This window comes from Bemisia tabaci, chromosome 1 (assembly GCF_918797505.1).
Source record: "Bemisia tabaci chromosome 1, PGI_BMITA_v3".
Taxonomy (NCBI): domain Eukaryota; kingdom Metazoa; phylum Arthropoda; class Insecta; order Hemiptera; family Aleyrodidae; genus Bemisia; species Bemisia tabaci.
In genome coordinates this window covers 85,188,247-85,207,433 of record NC_092793.1, presented here as the reverse complement: position 1 = coordinate 85,207,433, position 19,187 = coordinate 85,188,247, and the positions used below count along the sequence as shown (strand labels likewise).

General features: G+C 40.7%; 2 protein-coding genes across 3 annotated transcripts in view; one reads left to right on the top strand and one right to left on the bottom strand.

Annotated features, from left to right (window-relative positions):
* LOC109033309 (proteasome adapter and scaffold protein ECM29) overlaps positions 1–19,187 on the bottom strand; it is a 480,922-nt gene that overhangs the window by 104,824 nt on the left and 356,911 nt on the right. The window lies entirely within an intron of this gene.
* Positions 1–19,187, top strand: part of wash (WASH complex subunit washout) — a 71,763-nt gene that overhangs the window by 34,155 nt on the left and 18,421 nt on the right. For both annotated transcript variants that reach the window (XM_072306343.1, XM_019045880.2), the window contains exons 6-7: positions 1,014–1,148; positions 12,455–12,529. In XM_072306343.1, coding sequence (XP_072162444.1) covers positions 1,014–1,148; positions 12,455–12,529 — 210 coding nt within the window. The remainder of the gene's footprint in view (positions 1–1,013; positions 1,149–12,454; positions 12,530–19,187) is intronic.

The window sequence follows — 19,187 nt, the reverse complement described above, 5'->3', positions numbered from 1 at the left end:
TATTTGCCATTGTAGCCATGCTTTAGTCAAAAACCTGAATTTTCCGCAAATTTTGACTTTAACGTCAATCTGGGATGTCCAAATGTTGAGGAAAAAATTCAGGAAAATTCAGGCGTGGTTTTAGCCACTCTCGTGCTATGTCCGTTCTCAAAAGAAAAAAAAAGTCCAAAAACACTCATGGATTTTTTGTCCTTAGCTCCTCCAACGAAATAAGTATATAGAAAATGAACAAATACGTAATTTGGTGTAAAATTTTCTGTGGAAGCAAAAAAAAAAATACGAACTCATGATTTGTACTTTTCAGAGCTGCAAAATCTTAATTTTCTAAGAGAAACAAAAGGAAAAAAAGTGATGGAAAGTTCTCTCAATTCCTCCCCCCTCTCCTTCCCCTCAGAAAACATTGTGATGAAAAGTAATTACCTAAGTTATCATGTATTGCTTTCAGGACTTGCAGAAAGTTTTTATCCTAAATAAAACGATTTTGATGATTTTGACTGCATTCCCTCAAATTAACTACTCCTAGGGGTGTTTAAATTCCTTTTACCTTATTCTGAAACCCGATAAACTCCAGTTGGAAACAGCAGGCCCTGTCAAAACTGTCTAAACTCTCGATTCGGACGGAGCATTTTTGCCCTGCATGTCAGTCCGATAGGTTAATTGACCAGTAAAACAGATGTACATGGCAACACTTCAATTTCAATAGCCTTGAAAGCTCTTGTAGGTATGGCGACAGGTCTTTTTATCATTGCTGCTTTTTGGTGGAACCGTTTCAATAGATTACCGCAAACCAATTAAATACCCGGGCTTCTACAAACTGGAAAGTTTCCTTTAATAGATAAGATACCTTTCCATAGAGCAATTCATACTGTTTATCAAGTAAAATATTTGAATGAAACATTACACAAAATGTAATCACTATTTTGGACAAAAACTCTAGTTCTGTCGAGTGACGGACGTATGTATAAATTTGAATGCTTGTTTGATTGATCAAAATCGTTTTCTATCTATTTTAGAGACCTAGTGTTGTAGCCTCCAGCATGGATGCTCATGCAACTCTCATGGAAGCCATCCGAAAAGCAGGCGGGTCAGGAAAAGCACACCTACGGTCTGCTGCCGATCGGAAAATTGAAGCCAAGAGACAGAAACAGGTGAGTCTTGATATGTCGATCCATGTGCAAAACTTCATGAGGGAGGAAGGTGACTTCAATTATTAATTAAATTATGAGACCTGAAGGCTGTATGGATTTAAAGTTCACACAAGTGGACTGTATTCTAATAATGTGTCTGCACTCAACATGACATCTCTATGCTCTGTCTCTTGTCTGTAGGTGGCTGTGGATTTCATAACCTAGAAAGTTAGGGGATAGCAGCCAAAGAAACCATAGAAAACGAGAAGGGGTGTTCCAATCACACTTGCTGGAGGATTTGTTTTAATGCAGCTATTTTTAGTCCTTAAAAGAATAAAAGCCAATCAACAAGTAGCGAATCATGTGTGAAAAACTATGCCGCTGAATGAGATTTGAACCCACAATCAAAGATTTTGCCTAAGACAATACAAAAGTGCCGAAGTCCAGTTGACTGCAGTGGTTAATTAGTAATAGGTCAGTTGTTCCTGGGAGGAATTGTCTCGTTAATAGTTAATTGCCTTAGTTTTTGGTACGAGAAAACCAGGGCCGGATTTAGCTTTTTGCCGCCCCTGGGCAAGCTACATTTTGCCGCCCCTGGGTCTGCAATATTTCGCCACTATATTGTCAACAGTATCCCCTTAGTCAGGGAGAAATACGATTTGACCCGGAACAAATTGCCTAATAAACTTTTCCTATGTAAACGTCATCAGTAGGTCCTCCTGAACAACATACCAAAAGTTTACCACGGTCCGACCCCGGAACACCCCCCAAAATGCCTAAATTTCAAAATGGCGGCCACAATAAGGCCTCTGGGATTTCGGTTTTTTAAAAAGCGCATATAGTGTCATGTGAGGTATCAATCACTATGTAATTTTGGTCGTAGAATTCAGATATGAGGTCAAAAAAGTCCCCCGGTCAAAGGGGGTGCCCCAAATCCAAGATGGCGGCCAATTTTGAAAGACAGGAGGGTGAATTTTTAAAATGCGCATACAGGTTCATGTGAGGTATCATTCCCTATGTAATTTTGGTCGTATATTTCATTTATGGAGTCATAAATACCCCCCCCGTTCAAGGGGGCAGCTCCAAATTTCAAGATGGCGGCTAAATTTGAAAGGCAGGAGGGTGAATTTTTGAAATGTTTACGTGACATGGCAAGTGAGGTATCATTTATTATTTAATTTTGATCGTAGATTTCATTTATGAAGTTCTAAGAGCCCCCCTGTCAAAGAGGGTGCCCCAAATCCACGATGGCGGCCAAATTTGAAAGCAGGAAGGTGATCCAAAAAAACAACAATCACGCTAGAAGGCAGGTTGGCTATCAAATTCTACGTATTTTTAGTCAAGGAGTCTGAATGACATTTGAAACACTAATTTTACACAAAAATGAGGCGTGACATGCATGATGGTGACCATCATGGCTGTCCAGGGTATGAAAAGATGGGAACAGGAGCACTTAAAAGTTCTTTTTGTTAATTTTGAAGCACATACATTCTCAATGAAGATAAGTATATTAAACGTGACCTACAAACTCTAGTCAATATGGGCAAAAATCTGAATCAGCACATGTTGATTCAAAGTCTGAGTCAGGATTGTCAAGATCTCCTTCCTGGGGTGTCGTCGAGTTTTTGAAGTCGTCTTGATTTATACGTAAGTCTGTGCAGCATAAGTTAATTTTCTGAAATTTTCACTTTCATACCGCATGGTGTACCACACCTTTTTTTTTTTTTTTTTTTTTTTTTTTTTTTTTTTTTTTTTTTTTACCATTGTTATACCGAATAATCTCACGCAGCGATTTCGGACTGGAGGCAAGTTGCTTGTAATAGGATAAATTTCGTCGACATTTTTATCAAAGCATTCCCATTGACGAGCATTCAGATCGGCTCGTTCTATCCAGCTTTCTCTGTTCGTTTAAAGCTTTGCTTAGGTTTCAAGAACCTTTCAGCATTTTTGCATAGGTAAAGATCCGATATAAGCGTACCGAAGATAGTTATGCTTTTCCGATTCTGTGCATGTGAGAGGTTAAATCGCAGCAAAATCCAAAACGTATGGAACAGAAGCTGCTTACATAAACTTAGATCGATTCTGTGACGGATTCAAGCAATGTTGTGAGCAATCCTCTTGGACTTTCCGCAATTAATATCACATCTTAAGTGCAAAGAAAAATTGATATCCTTGGATCTATTTTTTTTTAAAACAAAAAAAACGAATAGGTTCGAATCGTTTCCGTTCACAATAATTGTGTCAGTTTTCTTATGCACAAGGTGCACCACCCTCTTTGACGACATCAAGAGCTGCATCTTATTTCACATACACGACCTTACAACCAGTGGGTTCGAGGCGTGTGCTGATGATTTGGATAAGTTTACTTTTAGTGACTGAATTTGTCAAAATTTACCTCTTTTTTACCAACAAAAGATAGATTTGGTGAGAAATTGATTGAAGGCGCGTATCTGAATTTTTGGCTTCTTTTAAGGCGAGTGGAGTCTTTCATAAATGGTCCATTTCCTTGGCACCCGTCAAATGCTGCCGTGGCTTCAGATTACTTAGAAAAAAGAATTTAGCGTAGAACAGTACGATGATTTGAATTTATGAATTCAAATAATATAGGTTTGCCCTCGTTTTCATGGCCCTCGGTGGAGTGAAGACCCACCATCTAAAACGTGCTGAAGTCTTACTTCATTATCCCAGTACTTACTGCAGGTATTTCAGATTTTTCATCCTCTGTGTCTAAGGCATCTGAACTTGAATTCTGAGTTATTGTGCACTAATCAGCGAGACACCTTACCTACCATTTATGATTTCTCGACTATGATGGTCACCATCATGCATGTCTTGCCTCATTTTTGTGTAAAATTAGTGTTTCAAATGTCATTCAGACTCCTTGACTAAAAATACGTAGAATTTGATAGCCAACCTGCCTTCTAGCGTGATTGTTGTTTTTTTGGATCACCTTCCTGCTTTCAAATTTGGCCGCCATCGTGGATTTGGGGCACCCTCTTTGACAGGGGGGCTCTTAGAACTTCATAAATGAAATCTACGATCAAAATTAAATAATAAATGATACCTCACTTGCCATGTCACGTAAACATTTCAAAAATTCACCCTCCTGCCTTTCAAATTTAGCCGCCATCTTGAAATTTGGAGCTGCCCCCTTGAACGGGGGGGTATTTATGACTCCATAAATGAAATCTACGACCAAAATTACATAGGGAATGATACCTCACATGAACCTGTATGCGCATTTTAAAAATTCACCCTCCTGCCTTTCAAAATTGGCCGCCATCTTGGATTTGGGGCACCCCTTTTGACCGGGGGACTTTTTTGACCTCATATCTGAATTCTACAACCAAAATTACATAGTGATTGATACCTCACATGACACTATATGCGCTTTTTAAAAAACCGAAATCCCAGAGGCCTTATTGTGGCCGCCATTTTGAAATTTAGGCATTTTGGGGGGTGTTCCGGGGTCGGACCGTGGTAAACTTTTGGTATGTTGTTCAGGAGGACCTACTGATGACGTTTACATAGGAAAAGTTTGTTAAGCAATTTGTTCCGGGTTAACCCCCTTTTTTTCGTATTTCTCCTTGACTACCTCCTCCCCCTCCCCCTCTCCGCACTCCCAACTTCCCACGCCATCTCATCTTGACCCCCCCCCCTCGTGCGCCGCCTGGGCGCGTGCGCGTAGCTGCTTCAAAATGCGCCGCGAATATATAAAATGGAATGAATGGATGAGACAAAAATAAAATGTGGAGACAAAGTTGAAGCTAGTGTAGCTCAATGTATTAAGTGCAATGTATTTTCGGAAGATCAGGTTAAAAAGTTTTTCTCCGGGTTTTCAGTTTAGCAAAGCTGTCAACCAGAGTATCAACGTCTAAATTGATTATCAAGTCTGCCTCGATGTTTAAAATTGCCGTGTTGTTTAGTATCACTCCAACGAACGATCATCCTAGCGCTCAAGGCCGGACCTAAGGGGCGGCAGCTTTGCCGCTCCCGTCAAGCGTCAACTCCCTTCCTTCATACATTTTGCCGCTCATCTTTTCACTTCGCTCCGTCTCTGTCTCCATTTTTTCCTTTTTTCTCGCTTTAACTTTCAATTAATCCAGTGCCAAAATTTGCCGCCCCTCAAAATTTGCCGCTATGGGCAAGTGCCCCAGTGCCCTATAGGTAAATCCGGCCCTGGAGAAAACCCAATGCGCATGGTAACATTTCATAAAAAATCGTCCTTGCAGACCTGCAGCTCTCCTTTTTGCAGGATCCTCTAAAATATAATAGGATTGCCCCAATTGCTGTGCCGATAAGACTGTGAAGCCGCTGATAGTGTCTCCAACTGATCAACTAGTTTGTAATAGTAAAAAATGATCTAAGATGCCTCTCAAGGTTACATGGAAAGTTAATCGTAACAATCAAGTAAGAGTGGATAACAATCGGTTTTATGATGTAAAATTTTTGAACTACATCATTCGAGGCAAGAATCTTTCAATGAATAACTAAGGTGCGAGGCGCAGTTGCGCTGGCTGGCGGGAACAAGCAAATGCAAGTGGTCATCGAATTTTTGCGTCAAACTGTTAATCTCTTTCTATCCAGTGGTCACGCCCCTTAGGCTATCTCATTCAGTGAACCAAAGCTCAATGCTGTGTTGCTACATCAGATTGAAAATATTTATTCATCCCAATAGCCTTTGACCGAATATAATAGAAATTAAAAGAAAACGATAGTTTAAAAATTTCACAAGTTTTTCAAGGGCAAAAAATGGTCAGGCGACCTCAAATTTCTTTCTTGTGAACAAAGTTCACCAATTGATGAAAATATTTTTGAATTGTGGTTTTTTTTAAGAAGAAAAAAAAATGGAAGGTGAAAAATAATATGTGAAAATTGGTTAAAAAGCTTCAAAGAGAGATTTTTAAGGGTCTCAGAGGAGGGGAGGGGACTAGGGGAAGATGTGATGTGACTTTTCAACGTCCCTTTAAGCTAAGTTGGATTACAAACCCACTCACATAATTTAATCTATTCTGCCTAGAATTCAGTCGGACTGCATTTTGCAATTTGGACCTATAAATTCTGGCTCATCTAAAAAACACTTAAGTGTATAGGGAAACTAATGGCATATACGTTGTTTTTAAACCGGGCCGGAATTCATAGGTCCAAATTGCAAAATGCAGTCCAGTTGTGAATGGAATTTTCAATCAAATTTGTTAATAGTTGGGATATTCAATAACATTAAATTTCTTATCATCGATTTCTTTAGCCGTTTAAGTGGCAGGACTCTAAGTTACGACGGTGACACGCTTCGCCGACGTGCCTACAGCGCGCGCTAATATCGCGGTGTCCTGTCTCGAAAACGTCTCTGGAAATCAAGGGTAATAAAATAAAGTTTAATTTCTTAACTATTCATAAGTTTGATTTAAGATGGTATTTACAACTGAATTCTACACAAAATAAACTTAATCTTTTACGTGCGTTCGTAACGTAACTTGACTTAAAGGGACATAAGAAAGTCATGTCACACCCCCCCCCCCACTGCTCTGTTGAATGAAAGTTAAATGAAAAGTGAATGTACATATTTGACCTTTTTAGAATCTTCAAGTTGGGTACAAATACTAAGTTTTTAGCCCTAAATCGAAATGTGTTGGTCAAGCTCTTCGAAAACAAATGGCGATCAAGTCTAATTGGCTCAAAGCAAACCGATCTTAAAACAGAAATCAAGTACTGTGTTACATGAAACAAAGAATATTCTTCAAAATATAGCATAATAGAATGAAGAAACTACAGGAAAACCAGTGTCAATGAAATACAGGACAGTAGCGACCGCACCCCAACCCGTGCTCGCACTTGTCACAAAAATCTGGCACATGGTAGAACACCGCATGTACTATCAACAAATTTAGTTTCTCGCATAGACCGCTTCATATGCAATGTAAACTGTGTGACAAGGCGCAGCGCGGCGTGGCGCGTTTCAGAGATACAGGGTGTTTCATTGGCCTATCTCATGCCAAGGAGGAAAGCGGAGACACATAAATAATACGCGTATCTTTTACATTTTCCAGAAAATCTCTCTGACACAAGCATCTACAGATGCAAACTTTAATAGACAGCGCAGCATCGCGGTCACACAAATAGAGCTGAAATTGTATGAGGTTCAACTGATATTTTCTTTTAGACGTCACCAGGTTACATAATTCAGGATACACTTTTTCGTGCAGGAAGTTTGAAAATGACGCGAGACTGGTCCGTGGTTGAATATGAAAGATTACACAAGTATGCACACCAAAAAAATGTTGGTGCTTTAATAGCGAATTCGCATGTAATATTCAGCCATGAGTCTAAATATGACCTTGGTTTTTTCCCTATCTCCGTCAATTTCCTGGCGGATTGGAATTATTTTCCATAAAGTGATTTTTCAGGGAAAATCTAATGTTTTGGAAATGAATGTATGATTGAGATAAACTATGGTAATTCTTGAATTAATGAGCTGAAAATATATAGCCAGACACGTACTGCATACCGCATGTCTAAAAACTATGCCTCCCTTCTGATTACGAGGTTTTCGCAAAATGGCATAATTCACCCACGAATCCTAATATAAAACTGATCTGTTTGTCTTAAGTTTGGTAGGACAGAAAATCATTCATTCAGACAGCGAGTTGGGCTACTTTTTATCTTTTTCTTTGCTGTTGACTCCGAATCGACCATTATTTTTTCCACCACCCACTAATTTTCCAAAATATCGAGTTTTCTCCAAGAATATCCCCTATTTAGATGCCAAAAATACGTACATTGTATGAAAATTCGGTTTTCCAGAAAATCGGTTGGTATTATTAAAAAAAAACAAGGTCATACTCTCGTAGCAAACAGATAGATGGCTCCACTAGGCACCTTGATAAAATAAGTTTTCCGTCCTTTCAGAGGAAAAATTGAAGGATCAGTTCCACATGGGGCTCATAAGCGCATTGCGCCATTTGACTGAAAAAACATTGTTACTTGACGAAGCGAGGAACATTTGTTAGACATGCAATACATGTATCCTTAAGTATTTTTAGTTGCTAGATCCAAACATGACCTTATTATATCTCTATCAGGCATCTTCCTTTTATAAAATTGAACTTCTCTCGAAAAAGGCCGTTCTTAAGGAAAACCTTGGTTTTCCTAAAATTGTCGGAGGGAAAAAACTATGGTTATAAATGGACTCAGTGCTGTCCATTGCATTAGGGTTTCCCATAAAATCCTGACGTTTGTTCAGAGGAAGAAGAAGAAAAAATGAAAACACATTTGTACTGTGGCTGAAAGAAATGGATTTCTCCTTGATTTCGGGATTGTTCTTTATAAAAAAAACCTAAAAGCCGATTTATTTTTCGAGGAGCTCAACCAACACCTTTTGATTTTTGGCTGAAAACATAGTATTTTTACTCCTTGAATATTCCGAAGATCAAAGATGTACATTCACTTTTCAATTCACTTTCCTTCAATGGTGCGGTGCTCCTTCTCAGAGACCCTGCAAAATCCTCTCTTTGAGGCTTTCTAGCCAAACATTAAAAAAATGCGTTCAAAAAATCTCCTCACCTTCCATGTTTTGTTTTATGAAAATGATCGAAAATTTGAATTCATCTCTATCAAATGGTGTACTTTGTTCAGAGGAAAGAAATTCGAGATCGCCTGCTCATTTTCGGTCTTGAAAGAAGTGTGTGAAATTTTTAAATTATCACATTTATGTTTTTCGTGGTTCCTAATCTAAGTTAACATAAAGTTACACGAAAAATGTCATGTCACAGAAGGAAAAAGATGGGGTGGTCACGACAAAATTTACCATAATTTTAATTTTAGTATCCCTTCGATGTCTTAGATGATCAATATTAAAAGTCCTGAGAAGGGGCATTTTGACATGCTTACCCAGGGCTACCCTTTGTGTTTTCCGTGAGATGATCGTGAATGTGTTCATGGTGAAAGATGAAAAATACAATGCTAAGGACGTTGCTTTTCTCTCTTATTTTATTGTTCGAGAGGTAAACCTATCAAGATCATTTCTCTATATTCGGTATAATGTTTATTTTTCCTCTCGAATATTTTACCCTGAAAAGTTTGTGTACCTAACTTGCTGATTGGTCTCATCTTTACTAAAAAAGTGAAGACACTTTAATTTCCATGACCTGGAGGTTAGGGTGGTCCAACTTACCACGGGCAATTTTTTTTTCGCCCAGCACACTGGGACACCCCCTAGATTTGTTCCTTACAATCCAAATATCATACCTGCCAAATATTCTCGCTTTCCGACCATATAAAGACAAGCCGACATGAGGCTGAAAATCTCCAAACAAAATTACATTTATTTAAATGGGGCAAAAACAGGCCGATCCGCGGTATTTCGTTTTTCGGCTGTAAAATGCGCCAAAATTAAAATAACTTGATATTTACATACTAAAATACCTAGAGGCCTATTGTGAATGAGAAAATCACACTTTCGACCCATGGCGGGGGGGAGGGGGGTCCACAGCGAAGAAGATTCACAGGCGCCGCGCCGGGGCATATAATAATGATGCTTCGCAATCAGAAGCGAAACTCCCGTAAGAACGCGCTGAAGCAAACCCCGTACTTGCTTACTATGATGCTTGTTGTGCGTTCTTGAAATGAGCGCGGCGGGACTTTTAAATGAACCGAATCGACAACCCTGATGGCACGGGCACGCAATTGTCAAATGTAAACAGTACTGTACTAAATATTCTTCTTCTTCGCTTCAACTTCCCCATCCCAGTTTCGCTTCTGATTGCGAAGCATCATTATTCTATGCGCTGGGGTGCCGCATCGCCGCGTTCGGCATAATGCGGCTAAGGTGATTCACTTCGGGCAACTTCCGAAAATGTACCGCTATGCTCCCTAAATTTATTCCATTCTATCTATAAACAACGCATGCCACGTATTTTTACTTTCTGATAATATTAATTAAGACCTGCCTCCGTGTGACCGTTTTTTGGGAGAATTGAAGATAAAAGCAAAAAATAGTAAAAGAGTCGAATATTATAAAACTTTGCAACGTAAGCAGCGATATTCCTCACTTACTTGTGTTCGCCCGGGCCTCTAAAATACGAATTTTAAGTTTCAGCACTTGTAAAAAGTTTTCAGAAACATAAAATTCAGATAGATTTGATTTCCTTGAGAGAACCAAAAAATTTCGAAAAATAGCGAAAACTGCCATAAAGGTAAAATAGCTAAAACTTGTTCTAGCTCTAAAGTTTTTGATGCCCGCTGATAAGTAGCAGTGTATGCAATAGAAATATTAAACGATAACTTCCTGAGCCATAAGGTGAGCATTATCGCCTTGAGTCAATTGAACTTCCCATAAATTAAAGAATGAAATGCATAGAACTTGTTTTTTTAAAAAGAAGTTTACTTTCTTAAATTTGTAGTAATTACCGAGCAGATATACGTTTCGATCTTTCCAAAAAGATGATTTTGAAGACGCCATAATTTCATAAACATATCATCAAAAAAAGAAATCATTGACGATCGATAAGCGGACAGACTCACTGCCAAATTCACTCCTATCCCAGAAAAAATGGAATGGGCCTGTTGCATGCAAGAGATACAGCCGTGCGAATAGACTTTTTAGAGGTTAAATGACATGAAAATTACGATGGTCACATTAAAAAAGTCTGAAACACACTCCTTACTGCGCAATTTGCGTTGTTAGAAGCGCGCTTTTTGAAATTTCCCGCGTCGGGGGGCAGTTTTCTTACGGAAACAATTAACGGCAACTCGCGGCTATTTCCGGTCAACTAAAACTGAGAACATAACCTAAAAATCGGAGCTCGTGATATCGTGAAATGAAATGTAGAAGGATTGCGTTGGATATTTAAAAGTTGATCGATTTGGTGACCGCATAAAGCGTATATGGACCACTATAAGAGATCACGTTGGGTTTGTGAACAAACTGAAGGAAAAAATAACAACAACAACAACAACAACAACGACTCGGCACCTTCCGGAAATCACCGAGCCCGCCGTTTGCTCGTTTCCGGTGATTAGAAAACTGCCCCCAGACGCGGAAAATTTGAAAAAGCGCGCTCCTAACAACGCAAATTGCGCAGTAAGGAGTGTATTTCAGACTTTTTTAATGTGACCATCGTAATTTTCGTGTCATTTAACCTCTATAAAGTCTATTCGCGCGGCTGTATCTCTTGCATGCAACAGGCCCATTTTCTTTAAAGCTCGGAAGTTTTACCAACGAAGCAGTGTTGTAATGTGCTCATGAGTTGGACAGTTAATTTACTTTCAAACCCTTGAAATAACGTTATTCCATTTAAAGAGGTACGGCAATGCGTAACAGGGAGCTCGAATAAGCGGGTGCGTAGTGTGCACCTATCTTATCAGTTTGGCGCATGGAGCCTTGTGCATTTTTGGAAATTTTTTGGTTTCTCTCAAGAAAATCAAATCTGTCTGAATTCTATGTTTCTGAAAACTTTTTACAAGTGCTGGAACTTAAAATTCGTATTTTAGAGGCCCGGTCGAACACAAGTGAGGCATAACGCTGCTTACGTTGCGAAGTTTTATAATATTTGACTCTTTTACTACTTTCCGCCATTTTCTTCAATTCTCTCAAAAAACGGTCACACGGAGGCAAGTCTTAATTAATATTATAAGAAAGTAAAAATACGTAGCATGCATCGTTTTTGGATCGGATGGAACAAATTTAGAGAGCATCGCAGTCCATTTACCGAAGTTGGCCGAAGTGGATCACCTCAGCCGTATTATGCCGAACGCGGCGGCGCGGCGCCCCGGCGCCTATGGATCGGCTCCACTATGACCCCCTGTCCCCACCCCCCCCCATGGGTCGAAAGTGCGATTTTCTCATTCACAATAGGCCTCTAGGTATTTTTGTAAGTAAATATCAAGTTATTTTTATTTTGGCGCATTTTACAGCCGAAAAACGAAGTACCGCGGATCGACCTGTTTTTGCCCCATTTAAATAAATGTAATTTTGTTTGGAGATTTTCAGCCTCATGTCGGCACGTCTTAATATTGTTGGAGAGCGAAAATATTTGGCGGGTATCATATTTGGATGGTAAGGAACAAATTCAGGGGGCGTCCCGATTCATTTTCCGAAGTTGGTCAGTTTGGACCACTCTACCCGTAAAGGTCTTTTACATATTGCACAGTTTATGAGTGCAATACCATGTAGCTGTCAATGTGTCATGTTCCAAAAATTTACCAGTCGCATTCTTTGATGGCTTCACTGAAAGACTTTGCATCTGCAGGCGAAGTCCTCCTATCTAGGTAATTTGTGGACATTTCTTCTTTCACTCTGGTTAATCTTCATCTGGTTATTTCCCTAATAGGAAGAAAGAGAGATCGGACCAGCCGGAGGAACTTTGATTGCAGACCTCTATAGAACTTTGCAAATGCGCAGGAAGGCAAGTCTTAGTTTGTGTTTTGTAGAGTATTGTAATCATCCAGGGTAGAAAGGGTGCCGGGTCCCTAGTCTCTAAGCTGCTTTACTTGAAAGGCATAGCATAGTATGTTTGTAAAATGACTCTAAACTCAACTTTCAATAGGCAGATCACTTTATGCACTAAAAACTGTAAAAATTCTGAGCTGCCGCATAGAATCTATCAAGATTCGTTGTAAACGCTAAAAATCACATCTTAGTGGGACCTCTTCAAGCACCAAAGGGTCCAGACCTTGAAAAAGCAAAAAACGCTTGATAGGAAAAAACAAACAAATAACCCAATAAATGACTAGTTAACTGATCCCTTTTTTCCTTTTCGTATAAATAGAATCTCTGTTGCGTACATAAAGTTCAAATTATCGACACCCATTGCCGCCTCTTCATTTTGTCATCATTTAATCATAGAATTTTCATTTCAATAAATATTTTTACTGGCCTCAAAAGATGTGCAAAATTTTAATATTTGTTGGCCAATATTTTAATTGAATCTACATAGAAATGTAGCTCAGGCAAATAAGCCAAAAGAGGGGCCATAGCCTGCAAAAATCCCGGGTAGCAATGTTTACAGTAATTCCTATGTAATTTCTGACGCTGAATCCAAATTTCAACTTTACACCAAAAAATTAGGACCGGAAAGTTGCCAAATATTTCAAAAACTGCCTATAATTGGCTTTTTTGGAGTATTATGGTATGTAACTCGCGAGGAGTTGATCTGACCACAAAATTAGTTATTTTCAAAATTAATCCTCATTAAATTTCCTATAAAATTGATTCTAAACATTTCTTGCCCATGGCAAAATTAAACTCGCTGAAGGGTGCCAAACTTTGGAAAAAGAGCAGAAATTGGCATTTCCGCGATTGTTGGCCATTGCTTCCTTTTTCTGTCTGAAGAGCGATCTATTGACAAATGAAATGAAATTGATGGAGGTTTACCATGAATTCAAGTACCGAGCTCAAAAATAAGGAACTAACCGCATTTCAATGTTGCCAAGATTATGTAAAATTGTTTTTGGTGGTTTTTGACCATTATTCTTTGCATATTCGATTTATTATATATTCCTTAGGTTGTAATTTGGGACGAATGAATCAGAATCACTTTAAGTGAGGTTTAAATATTCATCGTCACAATCTGTGTCACTAGAATGAGATGTTAATATGTCAGATGGTATCGCCATTTAATACGCTCTATTACAGTGCAAAATTACTATGAGGTATTCAGATATTATGCACCTATTAAAATTGCCCGTCCAAGAGACAAGAAGGGCACTAATCCATATGAAATAAATCGATTTATTGTGACAGTATACACAGCAAAAAGTTCTAAAGACCTCAAACGACAGTAATGCTCAGGAAAGTTAAACCAAATGGGGGTGATGGTTTTCCTCCTTTTTTATGGGTAAACGGGGAGGACCCAAGCCACCCATTTTGATGACCTTCAGTCGGTTAATGAAAGTGAGTAGGGAGAAAATGGGAATTTGAGCACAAAAGTTTTTAGCCAAATTGTGCAGAAAAATACGAATTAAATTACAGCGTTGTATAGGGATTATTGTTCAATATGGCAACGGTGTAAAAAGAAAGTATTGCATGTTGCCCCTTCAATATGCGGGTTATGCAATCGTGTATTAATGCCCCTTCATTTTTCGGGTTATGCAATGGTGTATTTTTCAAGATGGCGCAGCAGCGTTGCCGCGTAGTGCATATAAATAAATGATTTATTTATTGGTGAAATTTTGCAACATCGCATTTTACAGTGTTGCCAGATGGGGCGAGAAATTAGTTGATTTTTCCGTACAGTGTTGCCAGATTGTGCAATAAATTCGGATTTTCGGACTTGTAAAAATTTTCGGTTTCGAGAGACCGTATCTTGCAGTATGGGTCGGTATCGGATACTGTAGATTAGGGTCTGATTCGGGAAATTGGAAAATTTTCGGAAAATCACCCTCGTCCGATCCGGCGCGGACCGATGCGATTCTTTTACGCTATTGAAGATCGGAAAACTGTACGGACCGAATTTCGATACGAGTTTTGGTTTTCGAGATTTCGGACTTGTAAAATTTTTCGGTTTCGAAAGACCGTATCTTGCAGTATGGGTCGGTATCTGATACTGTAGATTAGGGTCTGATTCGGTAATTTCAAATTTTGTACTAGTGTGCGCTTGGAATGGATATTGTAATGTTCCGTTTGACGAATCAAAAATTTTTATTGGATATTTACAGTTACAGTTACAGTTTCAAACAGTTCGCGTTTAGAAAACGCAAACACGTTTTGAAAACGCAAACACGTTTAAAAAACGCAAACACGTTTAAAAAACGCAAACACGTTTAAAAAACGCAAACACGTTTAAAAAACGCAAACACGTTTAAAAAACGCAAACACGTTTAAAAAACGCAAACACGTTTAAAAAACGCAAACACGTTTCGAAAACGCAAACACGTTTAGAAAACGCAAACACGTTTCGAAAACGCAAACACGTTGCATATTATTTATACGAAATCCTTACTATCGATCCAACTATTGTGACTCGCGTCCAGACCCAACCATTTGACAAAGACCTGGTTTTTCTTGCGACGCAGAATTTTCTCCACCAGGAACGTATCTTTATAGTTGGTGGGTTGGAGTTCTTCGCGGTAGAATTTTCCTTTGATGATCGTATCGTGTGCGTCTTTCAGATCGTACGTGATCGGAACGGTGGGATTGACGCTGACAATCTTGAAAATTTCCGTGCTCCAATTCGGTGTGTATCCTTTCTCGAACATGGCTTTGAGTCTCGAGATCCGGACGTGATCACCGACATTCAGTTTTCGTCTGGCCAGACGTCTCTTTTCAATTTTACTCAGCGGCGGTCCACGAAGCTTTTGCAGGATCATCGGTACATCCTTTTCGGTGACATCGATTGGTTTCATCCCGATTGTGCGATGAACGCTCCCGTTATATTCACGGATGAGTTTCGGTAATAGATCTACCCACTTGTAAGATCCTTGCGCGCTGAACTCTTTCCACATCTTCGTTTTGAGCGTTCGGTTGAATCGCTCCACAATGGAGGCTTTGGTTGTCGAGAACGAGCTGTACATATTGATATGGTGACGCTTCATCAATGCCTGACATTTGGAGTTGTAGAATTCCGAGCCCATGTCGACTTGTAAATGTTTCGGTGACTTTCCGGCTGCTTTGAGAACGCGTTGCAGAGCAAAAGTGACATCCGTGGCCGTTTTCGATTTGAGCGGTTCGGCCCACGCCTTTTTCGAGCACGCGTCGATGACGGTGAGGAGATATCTGTATCCTTTGTTGACCGAGGCGTACGGTTGCATCTCGACGAGATCGGCTTGCCATAAATCGAACAATCCGAGAATCCGTACTTTACGACGCGGATAGTTTCGTCGTGCAGGTTTATGTAGCTCCTCGACGATCCCACGTTTTTCTGCCGACATGATAATTACCGTCGACGACGTCGTCCGCTCTCTCGATTCAAATGCTGTTTCGTTGCTACTATTTTAACCAGACGATTGTAAGATTGCTGAAGTTGGTGGATACGCTCCAGACAGTGTTGAGCTAATTTCATGGCTTCCTTCCACTTCCGTTCGGACCATTGTTTGTTCACCGCATCCTCATCGCTTTCGGGATCTTGCACTTGACGAATCCGTTTGTTCGATACGATATAATTTCCGTCGGAATCCAGTGAGAATCCGTCACCTTTTGGACCGCGGCGGAATTTCGATCGGCCAAAACCGTCCGTGTGACTCATCGCAACACTATTTTCCTTTCATTCGATTCACAACCTCTAATTGACTGATTCTATTTTCCAGTCGTGATAATTTCGTCTCGAGTCGTTGCGCGATACTTTTGTATTCTTCCATTTTCTCCAAACAAAGCTGTGCTAAATTCATAGCTTCCGTCCACCTCGAGTCTGTCCATTGTTTGTTCACGGCGTCGGTATCCTCTTCGGGATCTTGCAGTTGTCGGATCCGTTTGTTGGATACGAGATAATTTCCGTCGGGATCCAGTAAGAAACCGTCACCTTTGAGACCTTGCTTCGTGTTGCGAACGTAAGTTCCTTTCGATCTTCCAAACCGGTCGGTGTGACTCATTTTTGTGCGGAACCTATATTTAGTGGATGTAATCTGCTTCGCGAAGCTCTTCGACGATACTCAGAATTTCACGATCGTGATCGGTGTGACCAGCTTGTTTCGAAGCTACAAGTAAAACGAGACGTTGGACCAATTCGTTCGGATCGTCCCAATAGACGAGTTCCCGTTTCGCACGGTGAATTTTGATACCGGAGCCTTTCTTCAATTTTTTACGCGATGACTTCCTCGTTGATCTCGGAGTAGATGTAGCGAACAAAGGTTTGATGAGATCGCGGTATTTTTGACTGCGGTTCGAGTTGGGTCTACCGTGTGGATGATGATTCCTCCAATGCGCATTGGTGAGCGTAACTACTCGTTGGAAATTAGCACGATCATCTGCTGTGTAATTACGCGGATGTTTCTTAAAAATGAGCTCCAAGAACCCGGGTGTCGGTTCGAACACCTCATCGCCACCGTCCAAGATTAGTCGTCCGTCCGAATCGAAACTTATGGTTCGGTTTCCGATAAGATAGTTTCCGTTGATCGCTTTCCGCACACCATACGTGGTATCGGATTGTTTCGGTTGTTTCTCCAGATCGTCCAAGTAGAACTGTACGTGCGGGGCAGTGATTGTGTTTCGAGAATCGACGTCGTCGTCTTCAGTGCGACTCGTTGTTTGTTCTTTACCCGTTGCATCTTGGAACGATTCATCATCGTCATCATCATCATCATCCTCCTTTGAATCGTCATCTTCATCATCATCGTTGTTTATATTTTTCGGTGATCCGAACGAAGCAAATAAACTATCAACAAACGTTGTTCCATCTTTCGTTTCCGATTTTGAAGCTTCGATCTTGGTTTTCTTTTCCTGAGGAGCAGCGACAAGTGCGGGAGTTGACGACGACGACGACACAGTTTTCTGCAACGCTGCGAGCGGATCTGTCAACGGTTTGAAAACTTTCTTCAACGTCACCTGAGCGTCCGCCTCTCCGGTGCGAATGGTATTTAACTTCCGTTTGATATCTTGACGGATTTTATCGATACTACCGTATTTCTGAGCGATCGTCGACAACGATAAGTTATCCATCTTGTTCAATAAAAGTATCGAAGCCTTTCCGGTACCTTCCCTCGTTCTTATTACTATCTTTATCGATGACTAAAAACCCGTACTTGTCCTGCCAGCACACCGAGCAGATGTGTCTGAAATCTTCGAACGTGAAATCTGTGTTGACGTGATCGTCGTAGATGTGTCGCAAGTTTGTATTGTCCTGTTTGAAAACTACGAGCAGGTTAGCGTTATCGCGAATCAATTGTTTCGGTATGCGAGAATACGTTTGACACAAGTAGAAACTGTCGACCGAGCTGTGTCTTCCCATACTGAAATATTCCCGCATCGCATTTTGTTTGTCACAAGCGACATCATCGAAAATGAAGACCGAGTCTGATGCGGCATCGTTTGGTGGAACAATCTCGGCCGTGTCCGAATAGACGTTGTATCCGAGACCGTCGATTCCGTCGAATATCTGACGCAGTTCTTCGTACTTGGGTTGGAACGGTGTCTTGGAGTACAAGTACACGTTGCGGAACTTCAATCCGTTCGGATGTTGTAGCAAGCAAACCATCACGTTTGTTTTACCGCAGTTGGACGGTCCAACGACAATGCAACGGATACTGTTCGGTAACAGTTCACTGTGTCGTCGTCGTTGTCGTCGGTTTTCATTTTGCTTCTTCCGTTTGTCGAGGTTCCGGACTCGCAGTGACTTTCTTTGCTTGACGAGTCGCATCGTATTCGTTCCCTATTTTATCGGACAGTTATTTTTTACTTCTCCGTATAAATAGTATGGACATTTTCGTCAGAGTATGTCACCGAGAAGAACATCAACTTGCAGCAAAACCAATCGAGGACGTGGACTGTTAAACTCGTTGATAAATTCACTACCGTTCGAACTACACTTACCGGGCGACTACAGGTACTGCGGACCGGGCACTCGCCTCGCAGAACGATTGAAACGCGGAGATCCGGGTATAAATCCGCTCGACGAAGCTTGCAAGTCCCACGACATCGCTTACAGTAAGACCAAAGACACCACCGAGAGGAACAAAGCCGATCTCATACTTGCCGACAGAGCTTGGGAACGTGTGAAAGCGTCCGACTCATCGTTGGGTGAAAGAGCGGCAGCATACGCCGTAACGAACGCTATGAAACTCAAAGCCAAACTCGGAATGGGACTAAACAAGACGGTGGCAGCGAAAAAACCGAAACCCAAGAAGAAGAAGAAGAGAGCGTCGAAGAAGAAGACGAAACCGGTGGAGCGGTCGATCGAACGAATTTTGGCTCTCCCAAAGATGGGTGCCGGAGCGTCGAAGAAGAAACCGGCGGAGCGAATCTTGGCTATCCCGAAGACGGGTGCCGGAGTCAAGAATCTTCTGACGAGTATCGGACTGGCCGCGCGAACAATCACACCGGTAGCGAAAATGATCAAGACGGTCATCGACGGATCTTTGAAGAAAAACGTACACCTCGGTGAAGGATTGTACTTGCGACCGTACCGTAAAGGT